General features: G+C 35.7%; 3 protein-coding genes across 3 annotated transcripts; 1 reads left to right on the top strand and 2 right to left on the bottom strand.

The window, feature by feature from the left end:
- Position 1: 1 nt before the first annotated feature.
- Positions 2-10,362, bottom strand: LOC128019781 (protein mono-ADP-ribosyltransferase PARP14). The gene is made up of 17 exons (XM_052605988.1): positions 10,113-10,362; positions 9,784-9,884; positions 9,672-9,702; positions 8,352-8,585; positions 7,994-8,221; positions 5,642-7,911; positions 5,153-5,386; positions 4,849-5,070; positions 4,639-4,717; positions 4,324-4,470; positions 4,108-4,170; positions 3,787-3,963; positions 2,641-2,847; positions 1,803-2,468; positions 1,510-1,652; positions 688-862; positions 2-576 (listed from the first exon to the last, which is right to left on the bottom strand). Exons 1-17 carry the CDS (start codon positions 10,288-10,290, stop codon positions 296-298), a joined length of 5,436 nt encoding a protein of 1,811 aa, XP_052461948.1. The 5' UTR covers positions 10,291-10,362; the 3' UTR covers positions 2-295.
- On the top strand, positions 10,321-17,900 carry LOC128019783 (protein mono-ADP-ribosyltransferase PARP9-like). The gene is made up of 9 exons (XM_052605990.1): positions 10,321-10,529; positions 11,676-12,593; positions 12,834-13,064; positions 13,154-13,366; positions 13,578-13,647; positions 13,824-14,369; positions 14,508-14,632; positions 16,778-16,934; positions 17,022-17,900. The coding sequence occupies exons 2-9, from the start codon at positions 11,703-11,705 to the stop codon at positions 17,306-17,308; spliced, it is 2,520 nt and encodes an 839-aa protein (XP_052461950.1). The 5' UTR covers positions 10,321-10,529; positions 11,676-11,702; the 3' UTR covers positions 17,309-17,900.
- Positions 17,901-20,122: 2,222 nt separating this feature from the next.
- LOC128019786 (fas apoptotic inhibitory molecule 1) lies at positions 20,123-26,068 on the bottom strand. The gene is made up of 5 exons (XM_052605993.1): positions 26,056-26,068; positions 25,402-25,532; positions 24,660-24,888; positions 23,441-23,490; positions 20,123-20,620 (listed from the first exon to the last, which is right to left on the bottom strand). Exons 2-5 carry the CDS (start codon positions 25,513-25,515, stop codon positions 20,465-20,467), a joined length of 549 nt encoding a protein of 182 aa, XP_052461953.1. The 5' UTR covers positions 25,516-25,532; positions 26,056-26,068; the 3' UTR covers positions 20,123-20,464.
- Positions 26,069-27,947: the final 1,879 nt, after the last annotated feature.

Below are 27,947 nucleotides of genomic sequence, written 5' to 3'. Positions count from 1 at the left end.
ATTTGAAGTTTTGAAGATATTTATTTGTATAGCAGTTTGTTCACATTGCCTGAAGATTGTGTTGTTTGTGCATATCTAGTGAAAACATCACCAGGATTAACAATTTTGTAAACAATAGAAACAGCAGAATGATTTCAGTATAAGGCACATGGAATGGAATGTTTTCGTAATTGAAGCCCTTTCAAAATGTAATGATTCAATAAGTAGTTATGGGTACTATAGTAAACATTCTTGATTTTTATCTAATGCGATCAAATCCTCGTCCTCGCGGTTTAAAATGATTGATCTTCAGTGACTAATTGAAAGTGATTAAATATTCAGGATACGCATTATCATCTCTGAATACTACAAAAATGGTCGGCGCAGTAGGGTTGTCCACAACCGTGTCGTATGGGTCACAGTTGGCATTTTTGGCTGGTGGCACAATCATTGCTGAATTTCCTGTAGTAAAATCACCCGTAAGGACTCTGCAGAGGTACATGTGTTTATGTCCCTGAGCATTAGGCACTGAGTATGTGTTACTTGAAGAGTAGCTTGCATTGAGTGCAAAGTAAGTGCCTTTTCCAAATGCTGTAGCTGTAACAAGAAACATTAAGGAATCAACAACACATAAATATAACACACAAATCAAATATAATGATGGAATGTTAAGTTTGAATATTAAAGTGATTTTAGAAAATGCTCTACCATTTTTTCCTGCATAGCTGCGATTAAAGCCACTCTTTTCGATGTGACTGATAGTCAGCTCACTAGTTCCATGAAAGAGTCTTTTCTCATTATTTTGATGGCCGTTCTTTTTTTCCATGACTCTTTTGTTGTTCTGGTAGTTTCTCCACATGCCAGGATTCTGGATTCGTTCAATCTACAAAAAATAAAATAAAAATAAACAATCCCATAATGGATAAGTATGAAATTCATTTGTCTGTGATGTTGCCATGTTTTATTTAATGGCCATTTAAAATGTATTGCACTGTATATCCACCTACAATCACCCTAAAAGTGATATATATATAACCATGGGTTGAAATCCTCTTAAATTTAATAAACTGATCAGAAAACACTAAAAATAATATTTAAGGAGAAAGGTAATTTAATTAGAAATGTTCAGTCCTGTATGCTAATGCTAATCCAGAATTTGAGATTACGCAATTCAACTCCAATTGAACCTAATTTACTGACAGCCCTAGAATATATTGGCATTCAAATGTTTGGGATTAGTCAAGAATTTTGATTTTATTCTTTTAATAGAAGTTTCTTATGCTCAGCAAGCGTGCATTTATTTGATCAAAAATATAGACAAAACATTTAGTTTAATATTGTGAAATTATATTGAAATTTAGAATATCGTTTTTTATGTTAATATACTTTAAAATATAACTTATTCTTGTGATGTAAAGCCGGATTTTCGTCAGTCATCACTCTAGTCTTCAGTATCACATGATCCTTTCATAAAATCATTCTAATATGCTGATTTATTTACAATACCATACAATAAAATGTAATGCATACCTTCAAGACATTGTTTTTAGGACAAGTTGCATGGAAGAGCACAATTACTTCTTTATATTCTGGGCTGGTTGGTTGCAAATTAAACTTTTTGCACAACTCACTAGGCGCCATTGCATCCCAGTGCTGTGGAATATCTTCAGTAGCTAATGGAGAAAAACCTCTAGTTATTTAATATGGTGGTCAAATCTACACAATTATTTCTAGTGAAGTATACTACTTTATTCATTTTAATTAATTTTTATATATTTATTATTCAGTTTTTCTTATTGATAAATTATACTACATTTACATACCTTTCAGTTTGTCAATGCGTCTGATTTTCATCTGGTTTCCACCAGTGGAGCACACTGCGGGACCCTCAGGCAGTTTGACTTGGTAAGTTTGGCCTTGGAAGGAAATTGTGATGTCTGCAGCTTGTCTACCAAGAGCCTTTTCCAACTCAAAATTTGTACGCTGATCAAAATTCTTATATTGTCCACCTTGTTCATACTGCCAATCAACAAGCTCATTTGTATAGTCAATTTCTTTTTGTAGTGTTTCTAACTCTTTGGCTGCTTTGAGCATGTCTTGGATTTCCTGAATGGCTTTTAGAACATCTCGGCTGAGACCTTGTATTATAAGTGTGGCCTTTCCTGGGATTTCTTCTGAACCTTTATTCGCTTTGTATTCCAGCCTTATAGTTACGTCTATGGTGCTTTGCAGGTCCTGGATTCTCTTTTGGTCTTTCTCTGATAAGGTAAGTATCGCTGTGTCTGTGATGGACTCGAACACTTGTTCCTGATTGATCATGTCCTCTAAGAAACGCTTTGTTTTGTCCAAATCTGCTTGTGATGGTCCACAGATAGAAAAAAATACCGGATCTACTTGCACACCTTCAATGACAAAGTCTTTGCCACCATGTTGTTTTATTTCTTTCTCCCAAGATCCAGTGAAGAAGGACTTAACATTAGCAGCATATGCTGTGTAATGCATAAAATTGGAATAGAGAAATATATTCAGTCAATTTTATATCTTTGTTGTAAATGACCTCATGAGAATGATTTCCTGAACTATTCTGTTTTATTAATGAATGCTAATGAATGAATGAAAGAGTGCTCATGTTCTATAAATTTAGGTGGAATGATATCATACCTTTGATTTTTGACCAGGTACTCTGCTCTTGTTTGGCAGGGCCAGTTTCTTGATTCTGCATGCTTTTGTGGAATTCAGGGAGCATCTGGGCCTGGAACACAACCAGTCTGATCAGCTTGAGAGTGGACTGGGGAGTTTTTCTTATCATGTCCAGGATACCATCCAACATGGAGTCTGCTACCTGACCCGGAGACAACCCTCCTTGTCCTAGGAAAAAGAAAGTCACATGACTAAAAAGTGTGACTGCATTATATAAAAACTGCTGATAACAGTGTTCATCGTCTGGCTGACTATGTCTTGTATTCATTTTTTTCTGAAAAATCCTGTCATACGCGCACAAACTGACAGTCACCACTTAAAAGCTCCTACTAAATATTGTAGAAATGTAATTTTCTGTAAAGTTGCTTTGTAACGATTTGTACTGTAAAAAGCGCTATACAAATAAACTTGAATTGAATTAAATTAAAATCCATGTTCATGTTTAGAGTAAAAGTTTTCCATAGACAATATAAACATAATGTTTAAGTTAAGACAAAGTGAATTTACAGTAAATTAATATAATGTACAGTAAATTATAATAACCATTTATTTATAATGCTAATCCACAATTTGAGATTATGATTTTTTTTTTATTATTTTGTACCGACCTGAATAAAATATTTCACATAAAAGACGATTACATGTAGTCCACAAAAGAAAATAATAGTTGACCTTTATAAAACTGACCCATTTCCAAAGATTACATACACTTGATTCTTAATACCGTGTTGATACCTGGATCAACATTTCTCCTTTTTTTGTGATTTGTTCATGAGTCCCTTGTTTGTCCTGAAAAGTTAAACTGCCTACTGTTCTACAAAAAAATCCATCCGCTCCCACACATTCTTCGGTTTTCCAGCATGTTTGTGTATTTGAACCCTTCCCAACAATGACTTTGAGTTTGATTTTGAGATTAATGTTTTCACACTGAGGACAACTGAGGGACTCATATACAACTATTACAGAAGGTTCAAATGCTCACTGATGCTCCAGAAGAAAAACAAACATTACTACAAATTGCATTCATATGTAAGGACTGTCTTTTTTAACATTAAGATTGACAACACTATCCATATTTTTTTTGTTTGTTTTTGAGTTAGTTCTCACCTGTACCAATAGCTGGGAATGCAATGGAGGTTAACTTTTCCTTGGCACACATCTCCAGTGCCTTTTTAATCTGTTTTCGGATCACAGCAGCATTGTTTTGTGCTGAAATGTGGATGATCTTTTTACACTGTAAATTTCCAGCTTGAGTCATTATGAGTCCACTGTTAGTCTGGGCCCCTGGCAACACACATAAACTAGAATTATAAGACGTGCTGAAGTCTTAAGAGCATGTGAAAAGATTATTAAATGATTAATTAATATTTAGTTGTTATTTCATGTTTATTAAATATTTTAGTCTAGGAGACAAAGCATGATTCTCACCGAGTTGCTGGCATTCAGCTTCTACGTTTGGACCAGCCTTATCCAAAATGGCCTTTGAGACACCTTAACCATTTGAGACAAAATTAGTTTATTTTCTCTGTTTCATCTCAAATATTATTATTATATTATAAAATTAAGCAGCAAGCAATTCTAGGCAAACTCATGAGCATAAAAAGCATTAGCAGTCTTCTACTAATTCAGAATTAGTAACTTTACCTGCTTTCAGTGTAAACTCTTTATTGCTGGAATTCACAATGACATCTGTTTTCTCTAAAGTAATATCACCATTCAGGACCTGAAGTGTTACTCCTCCCACAGTAGTCTCATGAATCCCAGATTTTGTTATGACCTTTGAGAAGGGGCCTGTAATTTCATTGTAAAACACAACATAACTAAATAAACATTAAGGAAATGTATCATAATCAAGGGGAAACTGACTGAATTCATTCATCCACTACATCGACAGTGAGATCAGTTAGTTTTAAGTGATTGCACAAACGGTTGGATAAGAAAAAGTGAAGTTTTGGGCACCTGTGCTCTGTGGCTGTGTGGGGCTACTTGCTGTGGCAGACTGGCCCAAAAACCTTTTGCTAAACTCATCTGTGAATACCTGTTGTGGGTGACGTACAGTATTAATGAAGAGAAAATAACTCATTAATATTGTACTAAGCGTCAAAAATCTGCAGATGTGGATTTGCACATGGATCTAAAAAGAGTGATATGACATCATACATCTTATACCTGAATGGTTTGTGTGTCTTTGGGATGAAGAACAACTACCACTTCCTTCACATGCTTCGAACTTCTTTTACTGCTAAACTTGAGGGCTGAGTCCAGCATAGTGCAGACCACCAGTGGCTTTGGAAATCCCAAGTTTCCTGTGCCAATCGCAGAAAATAAAATGGAGCCCTGCTGACGTTGCTCTGCCAGATTTAAACACTTATCCATGATATCCTCCAGCACCTGCTCAAAGAGAATTAAAACATTTATATAAAACAGATTTTTTAAAACTACGAATCACCAAAAATCAACCAATGAGTATTACCTTCTGGTCATTTCCTTGCCCCTGATTCCAGTGGGGTACAACAGCATGGAACACCAGTTTGTTCTTCAGGTTTGCACCTGCTGTTTCAAAGACATCTCCAGTTTTCGCAGAGCCTGTGACTTGCTGATTGAGCAAAACCTGAAGCTGAGGACCAGCCGCTTTGAGAAGGGCATTTGAAATAGCTCCCACGCTGAGATTTAGGTTACTGCTGAGAGTATTAACCACTACGTCCATCTATAAAAAAAAGCAGATAATTTAAGATGGATGGTCAGCTTAAATCACATTCCAACGTTCTACTTTAAAATGAATTCAAAATAAAAAGGCGGAGGAACCTTTGAAACTTTTGGAGAAAAACAAATATAAATAAAACCCTCTCAAGTATGTCTCTAGACAATTTGGCATTTCAAATAGAAAATGAGCTTCAGCAAAAAGTAAGAAACCAAATAATATTATGTATATATAAAATTAGTTATATTATGTATAACTCACTGTTGTGTCCTCAATGTTTCCTTTCATAAGGGTGATGGTTAAACCTTCTTTTGTCTGAAAACTTTGTGATGCTCCTTGAAAGAGTGTGGCAGTCTGGTGTTGGATTGGAGAAGAGCTTGCCTGCTTCTGGTTTTGCGGCTGGCTGCTTGAACTGCTTCCAGATGCCACGCTGTGTTTAAGTTCACTGACCCCATAAACCTTCTTCACTGCTGCTTCTAAAGCTTGAACGGTCTTATCATTATTGTCAACTAGGTGAATCTTCTTCAGTGTATTGTCCCCTTCAACAAAATCACAGAACTCTTTTATAGCTTTCACAATGGTTTCTGCACAAAAGTCCAGTGGGAAACCAAATACACCAGAGCTAATGGCTGGGATTGCCAACGACTGGAAGCTTTCTTGATCTGCCAAATTCAGACTCTTTTTCACCGTTTTTTTCAGGAGCTTTTCTGACTCCTGAGGTCTGGAAGGGTTATAATGTGGTCCTATTGCTAAAATGACATGCTTACACTGTAGCTGCCCTCCAGCATCGAGGAGAACAGCATCACCTATTGTCAGCTTCCGTCTTTTGACAATCTTTTCACAGTCATTCTTAAGTTTAGGACCAGCAGCATCTGAGAGGGCCTGTACTAAACCTCCATCCAGTAGGAGGCTATCTTCGCATCCACCGACCACTGCATCCACTTGAAATGAGCACATGTCAGCTTTATGTACTGTAATATCCATTCCTTCATGTGTTTTATAATGATACACAGGTTTTACTATCAGTGATTGAACTGTGCCATGTGGGTGGTCAGACTTATCTAGTAACTCAACCAAACAATTCATATTTGTCTTGGCACATGTAACACACATTAACTCTTTCTCTTTGAAAAACTTCTTTGCACCTGGTTTAACTATTTTCATGGTGCAGTGATTCACAGATCTTAGCAAGTCCTCAAACAGAAGCACACATTTAGAGACATGAAGCCTTGGGCCACTGATCACAATTTCTTCACCTTTGAAGTCCACGTTCACATTCCCTTTCACCTCTCCGAACCAATCATGCTTTTTATGATCCTTTATGAATGTGACAACAGTCTTGTGAGACTTCAGAGTTTTCTCAAAGTGAGAGTTTTCTTGAACAAAGTTATATAAGTCTTTTTCAACAGCGTTAATGGAATCCACAAAGCCAGAAATCACCACCTGGTTTACAGTTGTCTGTACTGTGACATCTGTGACAGTGTTTTTTATGTGAGAGACTAGGTCATGCCAGTCGGATCTTCCTAGAACACTGGGATCTTCTACACTGAAGCTCAGATGACCCAGATCTGTCTGCAATTGCTTCTCACCAACACTCAGGGCATTGTCTGTTTTCCCAACAAGCAAAACCCTCTTTCCATCAGCTTCTAATGCCACATCGATTCCTTTGTTAAAAAACAAATTGTTGGTCATTTCCTCTACATCCTTGGTGAGCAGAAAATCTAAAACAGACTGGTGGAGCTCAATTGGTTTATGGATCAAATTAAGAACAGTCTGCAGTATCTTATTCTTTGTTTCCAGCACCTCATGTTTTAGACCGTAGAAAGTTAACTTTTGGCTGTGCACATGGTATGTGATGGTCAATTCTGGAAATTTGTCACAAATTTCCTGCTCCAAACCATCACGGAGAACGAGATTGTGAATGGATGGAGTCATACTAATTTCGCCCGTCTCACTGCCCTTCTCCCTTTGGATTCTTTGGGTGATTCTCTCAACAGTTTCTGTCAGAATTCCCTCAATCCTGTTCATATCTTCTTCCAGGCCGGCTACAGTTATTGTTCCTTCATCCACATAGGGAACCAGTGTGACAGCCTCTCCCACGATTGCATTTTGGATTTCATGTTGTATCTCTGTCCACGCATCCTTCTGAATGCAGAACTCAGTGGATTTAAACTTAGACATCAATGATGAAAACAGAGAGAGGGCATTTTCTCTCCATGTCTGAATTAGTTTTCTTGTCTGCACACCATTGTTAAGTAGGGATGGGGAAGGACTGACCTTCACTGCTGAGGTCTGAAAATCCATCTCACAGAAATGATTGGACATATCTTGTGTGACTAAATCCAGAGATTTCCTGTTTTCCTTTAAGTGATGCCATACAGTTATATCAATCTTCTCAATAAATGATTCTGGAAGTCTCAGGATGGGTCTGTCTTTACCATATAGAGCTGTTTGTAGAGTTTCATAGTATGGAAGTACTTTGAAAGGCTGTTTTTTAAGATGATGTTGCTCTTTGAGGACTTTTTGCACATCTGAAAAAGCAGACATTCATTAGTTTATGCACTTGTCAAAATTAAAATAAAATAATAAATCAAATATAACTACTACATGTACCTTCTGGATTTTTAAAAGTTATTATTGCTGACTGATCTGTTTCAAATGTTACCCCGTCATCATCTACCTCTGCAAATTTGTCAAAATACAGCATGATTAAGTCAGAGTTTGAGTTTGGAGGTAGGCCTTCAGCTTTCACCTTTGAAGTAATTTCAAGCAATCTGACTTCCATGTTTTTCTTCTTAAAAATTCCATTGCTTGGAGAGGACACAAAGAAATGTTCTGCATCTATGGAATGAGATATAAGTAACATGAAATAAGAGCATTGTGATCACCACTAAGACTTTAGTATAAGTTTAGTATTTAGCATTTACATCTGAAGAGTATAGTGTGTTGTGAGATACAACCCATGACTTACACTTGCTATTGGAAAAGGTCACCACAGCACAGTTACTCTCTGGTATTATTTCAATGCTGAAGTCATCTGACTCAGCAGAAGATCCTTTCAGCACATTTTCCACCAGCATTGTCAGAAACTCTCGACCACTCTTTTGGATGTTTTCAATTACAGCTGATCTAGGCGTTATATCTTCTTCTGTTTCCTCAAGTGGCTCAACCTTTTCCTCTTTTTTGTCTTTGTTCTGTGGTTCACCTGAATGTAAAAACAATATTCACTTTGAAATATTTTAACTATGCTGATACAAATATATGTAGATTTACTTCAATTTGAATTAATTTCAGGATTATAATTTAACACTTAACATGTATTAAGCTTGGGTATCATGTTTGTGCTAGGGTATCATGTAAATGACCATACTAAAACCAAAGGTATACTTTAGTTTTGATGCAAAGGTTTGATGTAAATGTGTACAGCTGAATGCACAACCTTTCAAAGAACACTCTTTTTGATGGAGTGTGTGGATGCACAGCATTTAACATATGCAGTAGGATATTTAATATTTGCCAAGTGTCTATTGTGTTAATTAAGTGCTATTTCTATCCAGATGTTATGACCAATAAAAAAAAGTCTTTGTGTTTGTTTAAAGTTTATAAATCCTATGGGTCTGGCTTCCACTCTCATCTGCATCCACTCCGTCCAGCTATTTTCAGCTGAACAAACAGTTCACTTTGCTGCTTGATATCAAAAGTTGTTGTGTCTTATCATATTTTTTTTACATGTATTATCTTAATTATGAGCACATTAATTTGTAGTGCAGTCAGTTTTACCATTTACTGTTGTTATTCTCCTCGTTATTTACCTATAGCGGCCAATGAACTGGAGGTCTCTCCCATAGGCTTACATCCGCATTGACGGAAAAAGGTGAATAGGAAATAAGACATTTATCCCATTTTGATAATCACATGTAAACATAACATTCTACCAATCTACTTTTTACCTTTCTTTGAAGTGAGCAAAACATCTGAAAATTACTAAATCAAATATAAGTGAATCAACTGAGGACCAATGACTTGGGACCAAAAAGATCTGCACTTTGTTTGTTGGTTTGGATTTTCAGGATGACAACAACCAGTTTTCATTGTAATGTCATAATCTAGAAATCGTCTGATTTTAGTGGGGATTTGTGATTGGCTTTGGCCATGGCATATTTATTAAGTTTACAATTGTCCAGGTTCAGTTAACTTTTAATGATGGTGAACAACTATTCCGTTAACTAACGGGGCTAGGTGTGGCGTAACAAAGTATCCAGCAGAGAGCAGTAGAAGCCGGATGACTTACCCGATGTAATGCTGGGCAAAGAGGTTGATTCCTAAGGAAACAAAGTTTAGTTTTTACTCCAAGTTTAAGTATGAGCCGTCCACATTACTCTGTTGTTATTTTGCATACTGACCTGAGGTAAAGCCTCTGATGGCGGAAGATTCACGGTGATTTTCAGTGTTTTTTGACCAATCTTTAGCTCATGCGTTTGTTTGTTTAGAACCCGCTGTCTCACTGTTAAATAAACAAGAACTATATGAGTGAAAAAAAAACGTATTAATTTTCATTTGCACCTTTTATGCAAACAAATTTGAACAGTTTCCTTTCTTTGGCTCCTCCCACCGTAAATCCATAACATGTTTAAACTAGCTATAGATAAGAAACTTCTAATATTATGCATATTTATTTTCGCACTTTATACATAGTAGCCTAGTATAAGGTTATAGAAGTTCAGGCATTTACCTTCCTTTGATTTGAATCGAACAGTTGCTGTCTGTCCTCCAGCGTACTCCACCTCACAGTCGCCTCCGTCGGATTTCTTACTCTGGAAATAGATTATAAGTTTGTTTTTTAGTTTGGGAGTGTGAGGGTCCCACTTGCCCTCCACACAGAGAGCGAATGGGAACTCATCAGTAGCCATGTCTGCCTGTCCTGTGACTGAGGTGTTTGTTGAGCTCAGTGTAAAAACGTAACTTTCACTTTTAATTTCTCTGTAAATGGTCATGCATTAAGGCGGGGTTTTTAGCACAACATAAAAACAGTTTCAAGCTTCAAGCAGAAACCCGTTCATATAGCTTAAGTCTCTTCTTTTCGAAACTTTAAAACCATCTCTGTTTTTGTCAAAAACTAAGGACGTATTGGAGAATAGAAAATAAAAAGGTGAGTGAACCGATTCTCGTAATTATTTAGTAGCTATAATGTGCATAAATGCTAAGGTCGCAGAAACTGTTTTGCTTTCGATTTCAAATTTAACAAACTTTTTAATGTGATTTTTGGCAGTCATCGACGTGCCTTGTCTTGGCAGAAGTTTGTTAAATCCAATGTAAGATTTGTTTGTAATTTAAAAAAACAAGGCTAGCCTACCAGGCTACATTTTACTGGGGAACTTCAGTCCTTAGCGATCAGGGTTTCCTGTGTCGAATGCTATTCAATGAAGACGTTATTCAACATTACAAACACGATCTTTTACGCTTCCTTGAATAAAATGCTTTACACCAATGCAAATGTAAACTATATTATTCGGTTATTTGTACTTGCTTTGTTTTTATTATGTTGTTAATCAATTTTTTTTTTTTTTTTTTTGGGGGGGGGGGGGGGTTGTCCAGTTTTGTTAGGGTAAAATGGATAAACCTGTTTGACATCTTTCTTCAGATCTTTCTTCTGCCTCAGTCACCATTTGCTTTCTCTGAATCTTTTATTTATTTATGTTAATGGTGACTGAAGAATTTTAGGTTACTCTTAACAATATGTCATTTGTTTACATTAGTTATTTATTACCTTTTTTAATGTTACCATTTAGCAGAATTTTTTTTTTTTTATTATTATTATTTTTTTTTTTATGCAGAGACTTACAACAAGCAATTCACTTTAAGGAGACAAGCTTAGAATACCTTTCTTAGTATTAGAACAAAACAAAGTCAAGAACCTTTAGAAAATGTAGTTCTCTGTGGGACTGTTCATATTACCAAAATGAATAAAAGCCACTAGGCCATTAAAGAAATTTCATAAAAATTATTTTAGGATATTGAAAAATTTTTCTCAGTGTTATGTCCTTGAACTCTCCATTAGTAAGATGATATTGCAATACAACTATTAGGGATTTGATAATCATTACACAATTTTCAGTAGGACTATACAAATAAATACAAACTGATCATTTATCCTGTTAGCATCTTATTTTTTTAGTATGCTTTAGTATTAAGAAATTACAATAGCAATCCTGTATGCATTCCAATATGATGTTTTGACTAATGGATCTGTGGTCAAATATTTTTGTATAATGATCAATACTTTACTTCCACAAAGGTCTGTGTCCTGAGGAAGCAACGAGTCATGGGTAACAAAGAACAGGATTTCATGTCACTGCTTACAGGACAGGCAGCCATTCTAGGAAAGTGTAAAACTGCCTTTTGCCATGCTGTTAAAGAGAAATTTAATTGCACAGCTATTTTTCACAATGTGGAAGAGGCTGGTTCCTTTGGTAGAAACACAAGTGGTGACTGGAGTGCTGAGATGAGGTACTCCCAAAAGCTGTCCAGCAGAGTTGAAGTATCAGTCTGGAAAGATGATCTTACACGTCATAAAGTGGAGGCTGTGGTCAATGCAGCTAATGAGAAGCTAAGTCATGGTGCAGGTCTTGCACAAGCCCTGAGTGAGTGTGGGGGACCAATGATCCAGAAATGGAGTGATGATATTATACAGCAATATGGAAGAGTAAAAACAGGTGAAGCTGTACTCACTCCTGCTGGAAATCTCCCATGTAAACATATCATACATGCTGTGGGTCCTAGATTGTCTCAATATCCAACCCACAAACAGGTTGCTCAAGCTACACCCTTGTTAAAAAATACTGTCATTAGTATCCTACAAATAGTTGTAAGTCAAAACATTACCTCTGTTGCGATTCCTGCTTTAAGTTCTGGCCTTTTCAATTTTCCGAGAGATTGCTGTGCAGACATTATTGTTGATACTATAAAACAGTTCCATGAAAAGGGAAGGTTTCAAGGCAAGAATGTAGAAATCCATCTGGTCAATAATGATGAACCCACAGTCAAAGAAATGGAGAGAGCCACTAGGACGATTTTATTTCCAACCAGCACCTCTGCTTCATACAGTGGGGCTGTGAAAGGCCAAAACCAGACCATGACTTCCTCTTCATGCAGCAGTTTGCAGTTTAGGAACATAACACTGTGGCTTAAAAAAGGGTCTATTGAAGATGAAAAGGTAAGACTGAAAGATGTCTAGTACTCATAGAAAAAAAGAAGATTGATCAATTACAAAGCTCTGAAGTTCAATAAGATTTATAAGATCACAATGGTTTTGTATAATTTTGAGTAAGTTCTAAAAAAGTTTGTTTGATATAAACCGTGGAATTGGAACAAATGAAAATTGGAAAAAATGGTGGGAAAAACTTTTTTACATTGATTTTTCATCTGTTTCTTTTCACTCTGCTTCAATCACCAGGTTGACGTTATTGTAAATACCATAGCATCAAACTGTGATTTGACCCAGGGGTTGATTTCACAAGCAATTCTGAAAAAAGCTGGCAGCAAGATTCAAGATGAGATTAACAGTAAAATCACTACCCTAAATTTGACAAGAGTTAATCTCTATGTGACAAAAGGATATGATCTGGATTGCTCAGCAGTTTTTCATACTGTATGTAAGCATCGGTCTGAGTCTAAGGCTGAACAGGTAGATTGATATTTATCAGTAATTCAACACACAATCTGGTCTGTCCCAACTGTCTCTCCAACAGTATGTCTTTTTGTTGTTGTCTGTAGACTCTTTACAGTGTGGTATGGGATTGTCTGAAGAAAGCTGCTTCAGATCACAAGTCCATCTCTTTCCCAGCTATTGGTACTGGTAATCTGGGCTTTAAGAAATGGGAGGTTGCCAAAATTATGACCGATGCTGTGGAAGAATTTGCAAAAAAGAACACAAAGAAACTAGATGTAAATTTTGTTGTGTTTACAAAGGACAATGAAACGATGGAGGTGATGTATGCTAATCATATACTCTGCTTTTAAGTGTTTGAGCCTTAATTTAGTATTTTTATATTCATCGTGTTTTATTTTCGTCCACCGCATAAATATTTTATTTAGCACAGTTTTTAAAATTAATTATGCACAAAAGCAATTCAGCAGAAAATGTTTTTTTCTTTGTTTTTATTTTCTTTCATATATTTGATTTCACTGTAATGTTTAGGCTTTCAGAAAAGAGATGAAAAAGAGGAAAGGAGAGGCAATGTCCCCAGAAGTACGCAGTGACATGACAAGTGAGAAAAATATATAATGAAGTATATATGAAACATACTGTTCATATTTACTAAAAATGTTCCTGCTTTCATAGTTTTACACTTTTGTCTGGATTGCAATAATATATATATATATATATATATTACTCATGAAAACTACTGAGATAAATATTTTTACCACACTCAAATGTTTTCAGGCTTTGGTTCTGCAGCCAAAGAAACAATGGCAAATGAAATGCCCACTGTTGAGTTCATCTCCGGGAACTCCAGAGAAGCTCTGATAGAAGCAAAATCATGGGCATTTGAAATGCTAGGCCCATCAGATTACATGGTAATAAAGAACAACCATGTCATATATCTTGACCAAAGAGACCACAAAAACCTCCTCTCACTCCAAACAAAGTTTCATGTTCACATCAAGGAGTTCTTCAGGAATGGTAATGGTGGAATAACCATCACAGGTAACCCTCCAGATGTCAGTTGTGCAGCAATTGAGGTGGAGTCCATGCTCTGTAAGGCCCAGGAGGAATTCGCAAAAGCTGAAGAACGTGACATTCTGTATTCTGTGGTTCGCTGGAGCTGTAAAGATGTTCCTTGGATACAAACACCTGAAATCAGTGCAGATTTGGAGAAAGCTTATCTAGCACGGATGGAAAACTATGTGTTCAATAACCACAAGGTCAACTTGATATCCATGATTTTGGTTGATGACTATGGCATAAGCAGCAATGTGGAAAGGACATGTATGTACAAATACTAAAAACTATAAATAAATTGTAGTCTAATAAGATTAATAGGTTTCTTAGTATAGTTCTGATGTTAAGTTCATGTGTCGTAACATTTGGATGACCTGATCTAATCTTTTCTCATTTACAACATAGGCCTGTTGGCTCCTGTCAAGTCCTTTAACAATTCATTTTATTCAAGAGAACCTGTGATCAGGAATGATTTTGTTGGAAAAGATGTAAGGAACGCCATCGATGCTTGTGGGCTCTTTATTAAAAAGGTAAGCTGCGATCACAGTCACTATATATATATACAGTGGGGATCGAAAGTTTGGGCACCCCTTGCAGAATCTGTGAAAATATGAGTAATTTTCAAAAAATAAGAGAGATCATACTAAATGCATGTTATTTTTTATTTAGTACTGTCCTGAGTATGATATTGTACATAAAAGATATTAACATTTAGTCCACAAGACAAAAAAATTGCTGAAATTATTAAAATAACCCCACTCAAAAGTTTGGGAACCCTTGGTTCTTAGTACTGTTTTCTGTTACCTGATGATCCTCGACTGTCTTTCTGTTTTGTGATGGTTGTGCATGAGTCCCTTGTCTGTTCTGAACAGTTAAACTGAGCAGCGTTCTTCAGAAAAATCTTTAAGGTCCTGCAGATTCTTCAGTTTTCCAGCATCTTTGCATATTTGAACCCTTTCCAGCAGTGACTTTATGATTTTGAGTTACATCTTATCACACTGAGGACATTTGAGGGACTCAAACACAACCATTTAAAAAGATTCAAACATTCACTGATGCTCCAGAAGGAAACAAGAGCATTAAGAGCTGGGGGGTGAAAACTTTTGGAATTTGAAGATCAAGGTAAATTGTACTTAATTTGTGTACCGGGAAACATACAAGGATCTTCTGTTGCTTAAGAAGGGCAGAACTAAATGGAAAAAATATATATTTCAACAAAATAAGAAATATTTGGCCATCTTCATCGTGTTCAAAAGTTTTCACCCCCCAGCTCATAATGCATCTTGTTTCCTTCTGGAGCATCAGTGAATGTTTGAATCTTTTTAAATAGTTTTGTTTGAGTCCCTCAAACGTCCTCAGTGTGATAAGATGTATCTCAAAATCATAAAGTCATTGCTGGAAAGGGTTCAAATATGCAAAGATGCTGGAAAACTGAAGAATCTGCAGGGCCTTAAAGATTTTTCTGAAGAACGCTGCTCAGTTTAACTGTTCAGAACAAACAAGGGACTCATGCACAACCATCACAAAACAGAAAGAGAGTCTAAGATCATCAGGTGACAGAACACAGTACTAAGAACCAAGGGTTCCCAAACTTTTGAGTGGGGTTATTTGAATAATTTCAGCAATTTTTTTGTCTTGTGGACTAAATGTTAATATCTTTTATGTACAATATCCTACTCAGGACAGTACTAAATAAAAAATAACATGCATTTAGTATGATCTCTCTTATTTTTTGAAAATTACTCATATTTTCACAGATTCTGCAAGGGGTGCCCAAACTTTCGATCCCCACTGTATATATATATATATATATATATATATATATATATATAATTATTATTTTACTTTTTTCTTAGAAGTACATCAGTGTAGGGATTTCTTCATATTTCTATAGAGCAGCTACTGTATGTTAACCCCTTAACTGTCACTCACATTTTTGAACATAGACTTTATAGTGCACGATTCCAACTTAAATTTGAATAGTTCATGAATGAAAACATTTGTAACATGATATTGATGTACCATTTACATGGTAATGCTTTTGATTTTATAATGGGTTTTAAAGAATTAATTTTGATATTTTTAAGTTTTCAGGTGATATATAATTTCTGATGATTTCTAAAATGTGATAAAGAAAAAAGCAAAGAAAAATCTTTTGTTTAAACAAAGGTCAAAACTCCTGTTATAATTTAGATATTTGAGGGTGTACTCTTGTGATAAATTAATCTATTTCTTTTCCTACATAATTTTTTAACAAAAAACATTGGCGACTTAGGTGCCCTTGAGCAAGGCATCGAACCCCCAACTGCTCCCCGGGCGCCGCAGCATAAATGGCTGCCCACTGCTCCGGGTGTGTGCTCACAGTGTGTGTGTGTTCACTGCTCTGTGTGTGTGCATTTTGGATGGGTTAAATGCAGAGCACAAATTCTGAGTATGGGTCACCATACTTGGCTGAATGTCACTTCACTTATCTTATTTTATTTAAATGTAGGCGCCCCGTATATGGGACAGGGTGACAGTTATTAAGCAAACATAATGTAGTCCATGTAATTTTTATTTGCTTTTTGTCTTCATCTCTGTTCAACTATAACATAAAAGGCAGCAATGAGGAAGTTTAGCATGATGCTGTGATACTAAAAATATGTAAAGGCATGTGGTTGCACTGGTTGTTACAGGTGGAGAAGCTAGAGAACACTCCGCTGAAGCAGCTGTTCAAAATGAACATGCAGAGAGTGAAAGACAAGCCGAAGCGCCTCTACCAGCGTGTGTCAGCTCAGTTCTGTGATCTCATCTGCCGAGTAGGCTTTCAGAAAGAGTTTGCCCCTCCTGAAGGTAACACAAATGTGAAGTCATTAAGAATAATTAGGTTTTTGTGTTCTTTTCTGAAGACATTTCTTATGCTTTATCCTTGATTTCTAGAACAAAAGTATGGCAGTGGAATATACTTCAGCAGTACAGTGGATGGAGCCCTGAAGCTGTGGAAGGAGCAGAAACATGAGCAGTTCATCTATATCATTCAGGCCCAGGTCCTCACTGGGACACACACGATTGGTTCTCCACAAATGATTTTGCCCCCTCCCTTAAGTGAAGACCCTTTGGATCGTTTTGATAGCTTGTCTGACATGGGACAGACACATATAATCTTCAGCAGTCAACAAGCTCTACCTGAATACCTGATCATATGTGCCAGATCAACCAATGTGTAGTTACACAAAGCAATATGAAATAACATAGCACACCAATCAGTCAAGCCACGTTTTTTATTTGAATTTTGATTTTAAAAACATAAGCTTCTAAAACAAAGTTATCACACAAATAAAACTGAACTACACAAATAAGGAATAAAGGTCTTTGTAATAATTTGTCCAAATCACGTTACTGGATGAGTGATGATAATGGATGCAAGGTTGTTGTTTTTTTATGTGCTAAACCTTTATGTAACTGGCTTTGAACTGCTTCTTACTTTCGGACTAATCATGGCAGGTCTTACCTGAATTGCTCCATTATTGTTTGTTACTTTTAACAAAGTTACATAAAATTGTGTTTTTAATATAAAAAAAATATTTAAAATCATTAGGGTTAGGTTAAAATAGCAATTGTTTTCTTGTAATAAGTTCATAGTTATTAGCGGATTACAACAGAATGCACATGAGGGTTTTCTGTTAGCTTTTTTGTTTAAACTGATTCCTTAACCAATGCCATACAAATGAACTGTTTATTTGATCAGTAATGAAATGTATGTGATGTGATTTTAATTACAATGTTTTGACTCGAATAAATGCCAAATTTCAACAAAAATTTCTGTCATGATGAAATGTATCTGTCCAATATTGTGAGCTGTATAAACTGCTTTTAATAGACTAGAAAATATTTATTACAGAAATATAGCAAGGCATATTTAACATTGTTGCTCTACATAAAATAAGATTAAAAAAAACATCAGGGTCAAATTAAGATTTTAACAGCACATATACTAAGATTGCAATACTGATACCACAATTTTCCAAAAAACAAAAAAGCATTTAGCCTTAATATTAAAATACAATTACAAATTTCATTAGACTAAGCAAAATTAAACTGGACCACAATACCTTAAGTTGCTGGGGTATATTTTTACAGTAGCAATAGCCAAAAAAACATTGTATGTGTCAAAATTATTGGATTTTTCTTTTATGCCAAAAATCATTAGGATATTAAGTAAAGATCATGTTCAATGAAGATATTTGGTAAATGTCCTACTGTAAATATATCAAAACTTAATTTTTGATTAGTAATATGCATTGATAAGTTTTGTTGTCTACGGTCACCTATAGCTTGATTGAGATAATTTTTCAGTTTAGCCTCAACACTGTTCAATATAGAATGTCATGATGAATTATTTCACATATTATTTTTTTCAGTAGAAAGTTGATGCCAATAGAGGTCTAACACATCACATCACCTTGAATTACACCAGACACATGAAACCTTAATGATACAAAGGAGTATTCTTGCTTGTCACAAGGCCTTGAACCAAAGCATCTCAAAACACAAAGCCACAAAAAAGTACATTTCCAATATAATGTTATTGCTGTAGTCTGACCCTATTTATGAGTCACTGGCTGGTCAGATCGGATCAGATTCTAGACTGAATACTCTAAACAAGTACATGTTTACATTTAATTCACATTTAGATCACTCTATGCTTTTGAGAACATGATTGTGCTACCACACAATAACACACAATACATAAGAATAAAAAAATTGTCTATACTTGACATATCCATCATCAAAATTTCAGAAATTAAAACATTTATAGTGTTAAAACAATTATCCATTAATGCTATGTGAGGTAGCAATATAACTAAACTGTGTTTGTAAGACACATCTGTCTCTTATGCCTCAAAAAGTTACATTACTGAACCAGCACAAGCTGATCTGTAGTCACAAATGTCTCAATGTCCGTACAGTGAGGACCATATATATTTGGAGACTGAAATAATTTTCATAATTTTAGCTCTTTATGCCCCCAGAATATAATTAAAATGAATCAATCAGGATGAAACTGAAGTGCACTTTGAGCTTTAATTCAAAGGATTGAACAAAAATATAAAATGCTCAGGAAGTACAACCATTTGAATACACAGTCCCCCCATTTTCATGGGCTCAAAAGTATTTAGACAAATAAATATAATCATAAAAAGAATGAAAATTGTTTATATTTTGTCGAAAATCCTTTGCAGGCAATGATTGGCTTAAGTCTGGAACTCATGGACATCACCAAAGACTGGGTTTACTCCTTTTTGATGCTTTGCCAGGCCTTTACTGCAGTTGACTTCAGTTGTTGTTTGTGGGTATTTATTTAATTTTGTCTTCAGAAAGTAAAATGCTTTGACTTGGCCATGGCAGAATATGCAATGAGGCAGCAATTAGGAATATTCCACTTTTTTACCTTCACAAACTCCTGGGGTTGCTTTTGCTGTACTATGAAGTGCGATCCAATCAACTTTGCTGCATTTGGCTGAATCTGGGCAAACAGCCTGCTTCTGTCACATCATGAATACACACCAGTAACTCAGTGCCACTTCCAAGCCTTCTCCATACTTTTGTATTTGTGTCATTCAGGTACAGGTTGATTTTAATTTTCTCCATCCAAAGAATGTTTTTCCAGAAGTGGTCTGGACTGGTTTGCACCTTATAATGAACCCCTCTGTATTTGCTCATTTGAAGTCTTTTCTTGATTGTAGACTTGAAAGTGGCACGCCTACATCTGGGAGAGTGTTATTCACTTGGCTGGATGTTGTGAAAGGGCTTTTCTTTACCATGGAGAGGATCCTCTGATCATCCACAACTATCGTTGTCCAGGCCTTATGTAACAAACTGTTGATTTGGTCACTCTGAATGTTCCTGCTATCTCTCTGATGGATTTGTTTGGTTTTTGAAGCCCAACAATTGTCTGTTTATCTTGAATGGAGAGCTCCTTTGACTGCATGATGTAGGTACACAGCAAGAGCTTAGAAATGCAAATGGAACACTTAGAATCAACTCCAGACCTTTCCACTTGGTTTTACTTTTCTTAACTGTTGTAGAAATAGTGAAGCAATAGCCCACACCTGCCCATGAAATGGCTGTCCAAATATTTATGGTCCCTTGAAAAAGGTGGTACACATCAAAAGTGGTACACATCAAAGAACCTTCCCTCCAATTAAACTGAGAGTTTGCACTTTGCCCATATTCATTATATACCTGTAACTTGAATATGTTTTGGTCAACGGCTAAATAAAAATTGTGCCGTGTACAAATATATATGGACCTGACTGTATATTCACTTCTCATGACATATAATACAATGGATAATGGATAGTCCAAACACACACACTCATTCACACAGATCCCTCTGACTCTGAGATTTCCATGTCATCCACCAGCAGTGTGTGAATGATGCCATCTTGTCTCTTGCCGCTGCTCATAGCCTTAATGCAGCAGTCATGGTCGCCCAGAGAGAAATGTGTCTCTGTGCCTTCATCAACAAACTCACCCTGAGGGAGAACAACAAGAGAGAGGAATTTTTTTTTTAATGAATGATAGTGACATATGTTGTGGAACTGGTACGTTCAGTAGGGCTGTGACCACATCTACTTTGACGTTGTCTAATGTTATTGACAAAAAATCTAAACTATCCACTTTTTTTTATTTTTATCTTTGCCCTGTTGATTGTGTTGGGGGATTTAATCTAACCTGCATCAGATGATAGATTTAGAGTTTTATTTTGTTTATTTCATTATTGGTAATTTCCACAAGCAAGTAATTTCAGTCTGATGGGATAATTTTTTACTCCACAGTGAGTCAAGCCTGCAGTATATATAATGTGTTGTTAAAGGGCTCTAGAGTATGTCAAGTTTGGTCTCATGTGCATCCTAATTTGTAAATGGTGAAATTAAAAAAAATCAGAGCCATTTGAGGGAAAAAAGTCTCCGTGACTCTAAAAAAAAAAAATCTTCCTGTGGTTCAACAGACAGTTGTGCTCTGTATTTCAGCCCAAGTCCGATGGGGCCCGACTTTTTAAAACCCCTGAAACCGGCTCTGGGACAATTTTTATGTCATAATTCAGATGCGAGCCGGGCCTCCCGCCTGTTTTAGACTTCTACTTACTTTTATATTTTTACACACCCATAAATTAGTGATTAGTGATTAGGTTGAAACAACACAAGACTTTGCTACTGTGACTGTCAAGAGTGACTCAACAGTGTTTATTGTCCTGCCAGAAGGAGTATGGTTCATGCCTACAGCGCAGCTGCAAATACACGCAGCACAAATACATGCAATAGGCTTAGGCTTGCCGCAAAGCACCAGCAAAAGTAATTACCATTAATGTGATTGGAAAATAGTAAAGGAGATATTTGAATGATTTACTAATAAACCAGTGTTTGTCACAGGGTTGAAGTTTCCGATCCTGACTCGCCATCTCCTCATTAGACATGCCTTTAAGCTACATCCACACGAAGCCAGAGCTTTTCCTATCAAAACAGTTTTTTCCCCTCATCTCAAGACATATCTGCATCCACACAAAACCACAAAACTGACACAAAACGATGTAGTAGAAAAGAAGAAGACTTGGACTATGTGCATAAACCTTGCGTGCAGTATACAAACGAACATGGAACAATACCTTTATTAATCTGTATTAATGTTAGTTAATAAAAATACAATCGTTCAGTGTTTGTTCATGTTTTTGTTGCTGCTACGTGATGTACTAGTTTCCGACTAGGGGCAAGAGATGGGCTGATGAAGTCATTGTTTCAGAAAATAAACGGATTCGCTCTCCGCACGAAAACGCAAAGGCGCCGTTTTCAAATTTATAAAATCTGGGACCCAGTTTAAAAAAAATAATGGTTTCACTCTCCCAAAACGTCGGATCAGTGTGGATTGAACACCTATAAGAAACAAAATGTATGCATATACATTTGGTTCATTTTTTTGCAAAGCGCTCTTGTTCAAGATGAGACAGCAGAAAATGCATCATGTTTGTTTTCTTTATTTTATAAAAGCACAACATTTCGTTGATATTGTGAGTGCACACAAATTAAAGTAGATCCTTTGCAGTTACGAATGATGTATTACTCTTTCCTTATGAGCAAAAATGATGGCGTATCCACTGAGAAAAATGTCGCTGGTGTCTCCATGTCTTGCAAAGCGTCTATGCACAAACTATTGGATATAGCGCACATTTATCTAGGTTTAACATTTAAACATTGTTATTTGCTGTTTTATATCTATAGATATTATTTTAGGCAGGTCATGATGATTTGAGAAGGCTAAATTAATCAAACATAGGCTGAACTATTTTAATAGTTGAACCTATTATGTAGTAAGAGCTGTTTAGGGACTGTTTAGGTGTTCAAATCAGACACTAGAGCATCCCTTCATTCAGACACAGTGGAAGATCTGAAAAGAATCAATGTAGAGGGGCCAAATCTGGAAGATTTTGATGCTAGAGAGAGGGTGGCCAGCTGGTTTAGCCAAGGCCAAAGATCAAGAAGGCCAAACTACAGGAGTTGCCCATCCGAGGGGCATGTGACTGCAATGGAGGATAGTCCATAAGACATTGAGCCATGAGAATCAGTCTGAAGCCCTTAAAACACTTCATTTAGATTTTTTTTTTATTTCATTTATCTTGAGATGTTTTAAGTTTAAATTTCAGCTCAGTGAAGCACTTTAAGCATCAACACTTTTTCAGTTAAGTTACCTTTCTTGTAGAATTGTGTTTCGAATAAAGAACTTTATGTTGACCAGCTATTAGTTAATAATTTAGGCTACAAGTCAATATTGCTGCGGTGTTAAATGTGAAGCGGTCGGAAAGGCACACCAGTGCAACCTCTGCAAAAAGTTAGTCTAGAGCCCTGTTAAACTAAAACTGAATTAAAATCTGATCAGCTACCGTTTACTGTAGTCACACTCATTTATACACAAAGAGCAAGAAGTTTATTGAGAGGTGCTACAGACTGCCGTGATGTCATTATTTCTGACATAAGAAAAAATAAAACAACAACAAAATGATATATATATCAGACTTTACATTAAGGTTCAAATCATTACTTAATGCTTTAGGTATCTTGAACTAACAATGAAAAATTATTTTTACATTTAGAGGTTTAGGCGCATATTTAGTTATAAACTTTTTTTCATAAATTAAATGCTTCAAAATATTGTTAATTTACTTCATGATACTTCATGTGTCAACTTATGGTAACAAATAGCAGCATTACAAAAAAAAAAAAAGAATAAAAAGTTAGTATATACAATACTAAAGTAATAAAAAGAAAATAAATGTAAGTGAATATAGTAACTGCTGGACTTACAGCTGTTTCCATTTTCTGCCCATTGCACCATATATCCATGGTATCTTTCTCTGTTGAGGATGGAAGAGTTTATGAGTGATCAATTAGCAGGTTGCATTATGAGTGATGAAGATGAAAACATCAATATAAATCACAATACTAGTCTTACTGACTCACCTTCAGTGCTCTGATCTGTGACTTACTGTAAATTTAGGATTTTGGCATTATCTTATGTGTATGATTGTGGCTTGTTCTTGTTGGCATTTGTCTGTTCAGCCACACTGACTGTCAGTTATGAAATACACTAACTGTACATTACTGATGTTTAGAAGCATAAGCCAAATAACTGCAGGTAATGATTAACCTCAGTGACAGGTGCCCATACTGGTACACAAAAATATTTTTTCATTTTAATAACCCATGATGTCATCACAGTAAAATTACATACACAAACACAAACTTCATTGGGGCGCTGGTGAGCAAATGGACATCAGGCTTTAGTGAACATTAGCAGTTTTATCAGGTCTTGCCAATAGAGCATATGACTCAGTTAAATAACACTTTGAACTATCAAACAGAAACTTACAAGCACTTTCCAGACCTTTGATTTATGTGTTTATATTGACAGTATAAATGCAACTGGGAAGATTTAAATGCACAATACTGAATTTTTCATCTGAAAATTGGGAGTTTCTCTATATATCAACCTGTTGTCTCATCACTCTTATCAAAAATACAAGTTGATATTTTAGTCAAACTTTATATACAATTTCAGCAGGACCTGTGATTGATGAATTGAACTTAGTAGCTAATCTTAAAAGAATGTGTCCTATAGAACACTACTTGCTGCTACACTACTGAGATATAAGCCATATAAACACATAAATCAAAGGTCTGGAAAGTCCTTGGAAGTTTCTGTTTGATAGTTAAAAGTGTTATTTAACCCATCGTTAATCACTGCTGCCGTGTGGCAGGTCAGAGATGTTAAGTTAGAAAAGGCTTTCAGCATTTAAGAGAGCTGCTGTACTGCAGGGGAAAATAATGGATTGTGTACATTTTGTGTTAATTTTTATCCACTTCAACTAACAATGAACACAAAATGAATCCTTGCTTTTGGATTGTACATTCTTATAAAATGCAGGAATCAATATTGTTGGAGGAATAAGAAAAAAAAAAAACTTCATCATAGACCAATCAAATCACTATTCATTTAAGCAGCTTGTGACCAGGTATTTCTTACCCAGAACCACTCTGCAGTCGATGCCATCAAGGTTGAGGAGCCAAGTGCTGGTAACTTTGGAGCGATTCTCCATGTACTTCTTCAGGCTCTGTCCGTTAATCTCAAGAGTGTACTCGTATGCAAAGCCACTCACTGCATCTATGTTAATAGTGGCTTTTGTATTTGCATCACCCACATGAAAAGTCTCCTTTCCAACCAGTTTGAACATCCAATCTCTCCTAATGACTTCCTGGGAAAGTTATGAGCAAACCCGTGAGACATCAGCACTTATTTTCCCATCATTATAATGAAAATACTCTATTTCTAGTTCAATATAGTCATTAGTCAAGATCATCAACTAGATAGATAGATAGATAAATAAATAAATAAATAAACATACAGTTCTGGAATAATACAGATTCAAAACTGCATAACTGGCCATTGTCCCTAGCTACTGATTTTCTACATTGATTTTCACAAACTAACTGCAACATTTTCATTTATTTTCATCCTAGTTTTGGTCTAAGTATACTCAATATATAACAGTCTATAATTGGCAACTCATTTTCTACATAGAGTTTTTTTTATTACATTCTAATATTACAAATGGGAACAAACTGCAGCTTCTTAATTTTCTTCCAGCTTTGGATTATTTTATTTTATTTATTTTTAAATAATTGGTCATTAGTATTTTATACAAGTATGACTGAACTTCAACAAGTATTAGCCTGAGTGCCAGCTATTTGTACTAAAAGATTCTCACCTTTCCATCAATGTAAATGACCCGCTTGCCTGTGGTTGTGCCATGTTCAAATTCAATCCTGTGCACACCATCACTCAAAGCCACGTCCCACACAGCTACAAGATCTCCTGACATCTTCTGTCTTCCAGTGCCTCAAGAAAAATTAATCAAAACAGATATGACTGAATTTCTCATAATAGCCAGTAATAATAGTAAACATGAGAATAGTCTGAAATATATATGTATGTGTGTAATATACACACACACTGTATATAAATTACAATATTATGTATAGAAGTAGACATTTGTACGTAATTTACTGCTTTGAGTCTGAATGAAAAGATGAATGATCTGTTAAATTTACAAACCAATATTACTGGGTTTTTAGCGACATGAAAAGATAGAACGTCTGTCCGTCTTGTTTCATAACCAATAAATGCTAAACATTTCCTATGATGATAATAATAATACAAAAAACACTGACAGCATTGTCCATATAAAGAGAAGCGGAAAATCATCGTGGCCTGAAAATGACTGGTTACAAGATTTTCTATGGTAACAATAACGGGAGGTTGACGATGTGTCAGAGCCATCAAATCTGTGAACCCGAAGCTGTCAGTCATTCAGAACACAAGAGTCAGAGCAGTAAAGACAATAATAAAGACATGTAGTTACCGATCCGATTCAGAGCAGAAATAAAAAGCGTTTCTGTATATTTAATTAGCTTTTCCTAAAGGCAGAAAATATTAACACCGCTGACGCCAACAGCATCAACACAGCTAGCTCCGAAATTAGCAAACAACACATTTGCTCCAGCTAACAACTGTTACTATGTCAACCGTCTATTCTTCTTCTGTCCCCGTTTTTTTTCTTTCGGTTTAGATACTACAGTAGACTCTACTGACATCTGCTGGCAATACAAACAGAGCCCATGGAACGAATGCCACACATTCACTAACTAAACTTTCAATCATTGCACATATAAACGCAGGGAAATATATAATTTGGATTACACACACACACACGCACAAACACACAGTAGGCTATATAAAGAACAATATTATGTATAGAAGTAGACTTTTGTACTTAATTTACTGCTGTGAATCCGAATGAAAGGATGAATGATCTGTTAAATTTACCATGATCTGTATAAAATTGTTCTTTATATACTGTGTGTGTGTGTGTAATCCAAATTATACATTTAATTTGGGGAAATTATATTTGAATATTTGAATTGATTTCTTTCCCAAATTGTACTGAGACACACAGCCCTATAATTTCAATGCGGAAAACACAGACTGGTTCGTAGAACTCAGTCATAAAAATGGAATTCCTAACGTGGACGGAATATGCCAAATTGTGGACGAATAGCCAAAATAAACAGTAGTTCAGTACACTTGAATCAAAACATGATATGGGCTAGTGTCTGTGAATATTAAGCGCAAAAAGATAATATATGAATCCTGCACGTTCTGCGTGTCTGTGGAAATCAGGCACGGACTGGACATCAGGAGAACAATTCCTGGTGGACTGGCAGCTGATTTTGCCCGCTATTTAAATATAATTGTTGAATTAGAGAGAACGGAGTGGACTGTGAAAGCGCACAGGTGGAGCAGAGAAGCAAAACTACTGTTCAGGGTTTCGAGTCCAGGTCAGTTTCAGCTGTAAATATGCTATTGTAGTTTTGCCTTTGTTTACTTAGATAAGCAGCAACCATTACTCAAAATACTGTAAAAAGGACATCATTATCTATTGTAATGTTACAGTAATAATTTAGAAGAAAAATAATCATATTTTATAATATGTTTAAGGGAAGCTAGCTAGGGCAGACAGAAACACAATTCTTACAAAAAATAATGTATCGTATGCCATGGTTACCACAAATTAACCATGGTTTCTGCTACACTAACTATAGTTTAACCATGGAATTTGTAGTAAAAATAAATACAAATGATAATTAATTTGCCAAAAAAAAAATTTTTTAAATTTTTAGGTATAAAACATGACTCATGTTAATTAGGATTTTTATATAAAGATATTATAGTGATTGTACTAATTTTGACATGTAGGTCATTAAGAAAGTATAGTTTTGTTAAATCTTGAGTATTAAAGTCATGAGAGAAATAGATATCAGGTTTATGTGAAGTCCATACAAAAAAAAATAGGGTTGTCGATGTTTCACAATATGTTGTGGGAGTATGAGTGTTGGATTTCCTGGCTTACTTTAAAAAAAAAGAAATTCCCAGTTCGCCCCTCATGGAAATTAATGACGCAGACATGCAGTTTCATTTACTACACAAGCCTACTGATGCTAGCAGTGTTTTCAACCTCTGCCGCCTCAATATGAGAACATGAACACATAAACATAATCTCCAGAACTGCTCTGAGTCACTTCATGAGCATTTTAACTTATTTTGAGAAAACTATCTTCATATCGTATACAAAGAGACAGCAGTGTTTCAAAAATACACCAATGTTTCAGGCCTTAAAAGGATAGTTCACCCATACTTTTCAGGTTGTGGAGAATATAGAGTACGTCAAGTTTGAGAAGGGTTCTTGGCTGGCTG

The sequence above is a fragment of the Carassius gibelio genome, chromosome A9, assembly GCF_023724105.1.
Source record: "Carassius gibelio isolate Cgi1373 ecotype wild population from Czech Republic chromosome A9, carGib1.2-hapl.c, whole genome shotgun sequence".
Taxonomy (NCBI): domain Eukaryota; kingdom Metazoa; phylum Chordata; class Actinopteri; order Cypriniformes; family Cyprinidae; genus Carassius; species Carassius gibelio.
Note: the sequence above shows the minus strand (reverse complement) of the source record. Positions and strands in the feature narration are given on the sequence as shown.

Bases quoted from the DNA above. Each gene is read 5' to 3' on its own strand.
- LOC128019781 (XM_052605988.1), bottom strand. From the start codon at position 10,290: ATGGCTACTGATGAGTTCCCATTCGCTCTCTGTGTGGAGGGCAAGTGG. The intron at 8,222-8,351 runs GTAAGTCATGGG...CTCATTCCATAG, and splicing joins GACCTTTTCCAATAGCAAGT to ATGCAGAACATTTCTTTGTG. The intron at 5,071-5,152 runs GTAATACTCATT...CTCTTTGAGCAG, and splicing joins GGCAAGGAAATGACCAGAAG to GTGCTGGAGGATATCATGGA.
- LOC128019783 (XM_052605990.1), top strand. From the start codon at position 11,703: ATGGGTAACAAAGAACAGGATTTCATGTCACTGCTTACAGGACAGGCA. The intron at 13,367-13,577 runs GTGATGTATGCT...TGTAATGTTTAG, and splicing joins AGGACAATGAAACGATGGAG to GCTTTCAGAAAAGAGATGAA. The intron at 14,633-16,777 runs GTAAGCTGCGAT...TGGTTGTTACAG, and splicing joins GTGGGCTCTTTATTAAAAAG to GTGGAGAAGCTAGAGAACAC.
- LOC128019786 (XM_052605993.1), bottom strand. From the start codon at position 25,515: ATGTCAGGAGATCTTGTAGCTGTGTGGGACGTGGCTTTGAGTGATGGT. The intron at 23,491-24,659 runs GTAAGAAATACC...CATCCTCAACAG, and splicing joins CGACTGCAGAGTGGTTCTGG to AGAAAGATACCATGGATATA. The intron at 20,621-23,440 runs GTAAGTCCAGCA...GTTCTCCCTCAG, and splicing joins GGCAGAAAATGGAAACAGCT to GGTGAGTTTGTTGATGAAGG.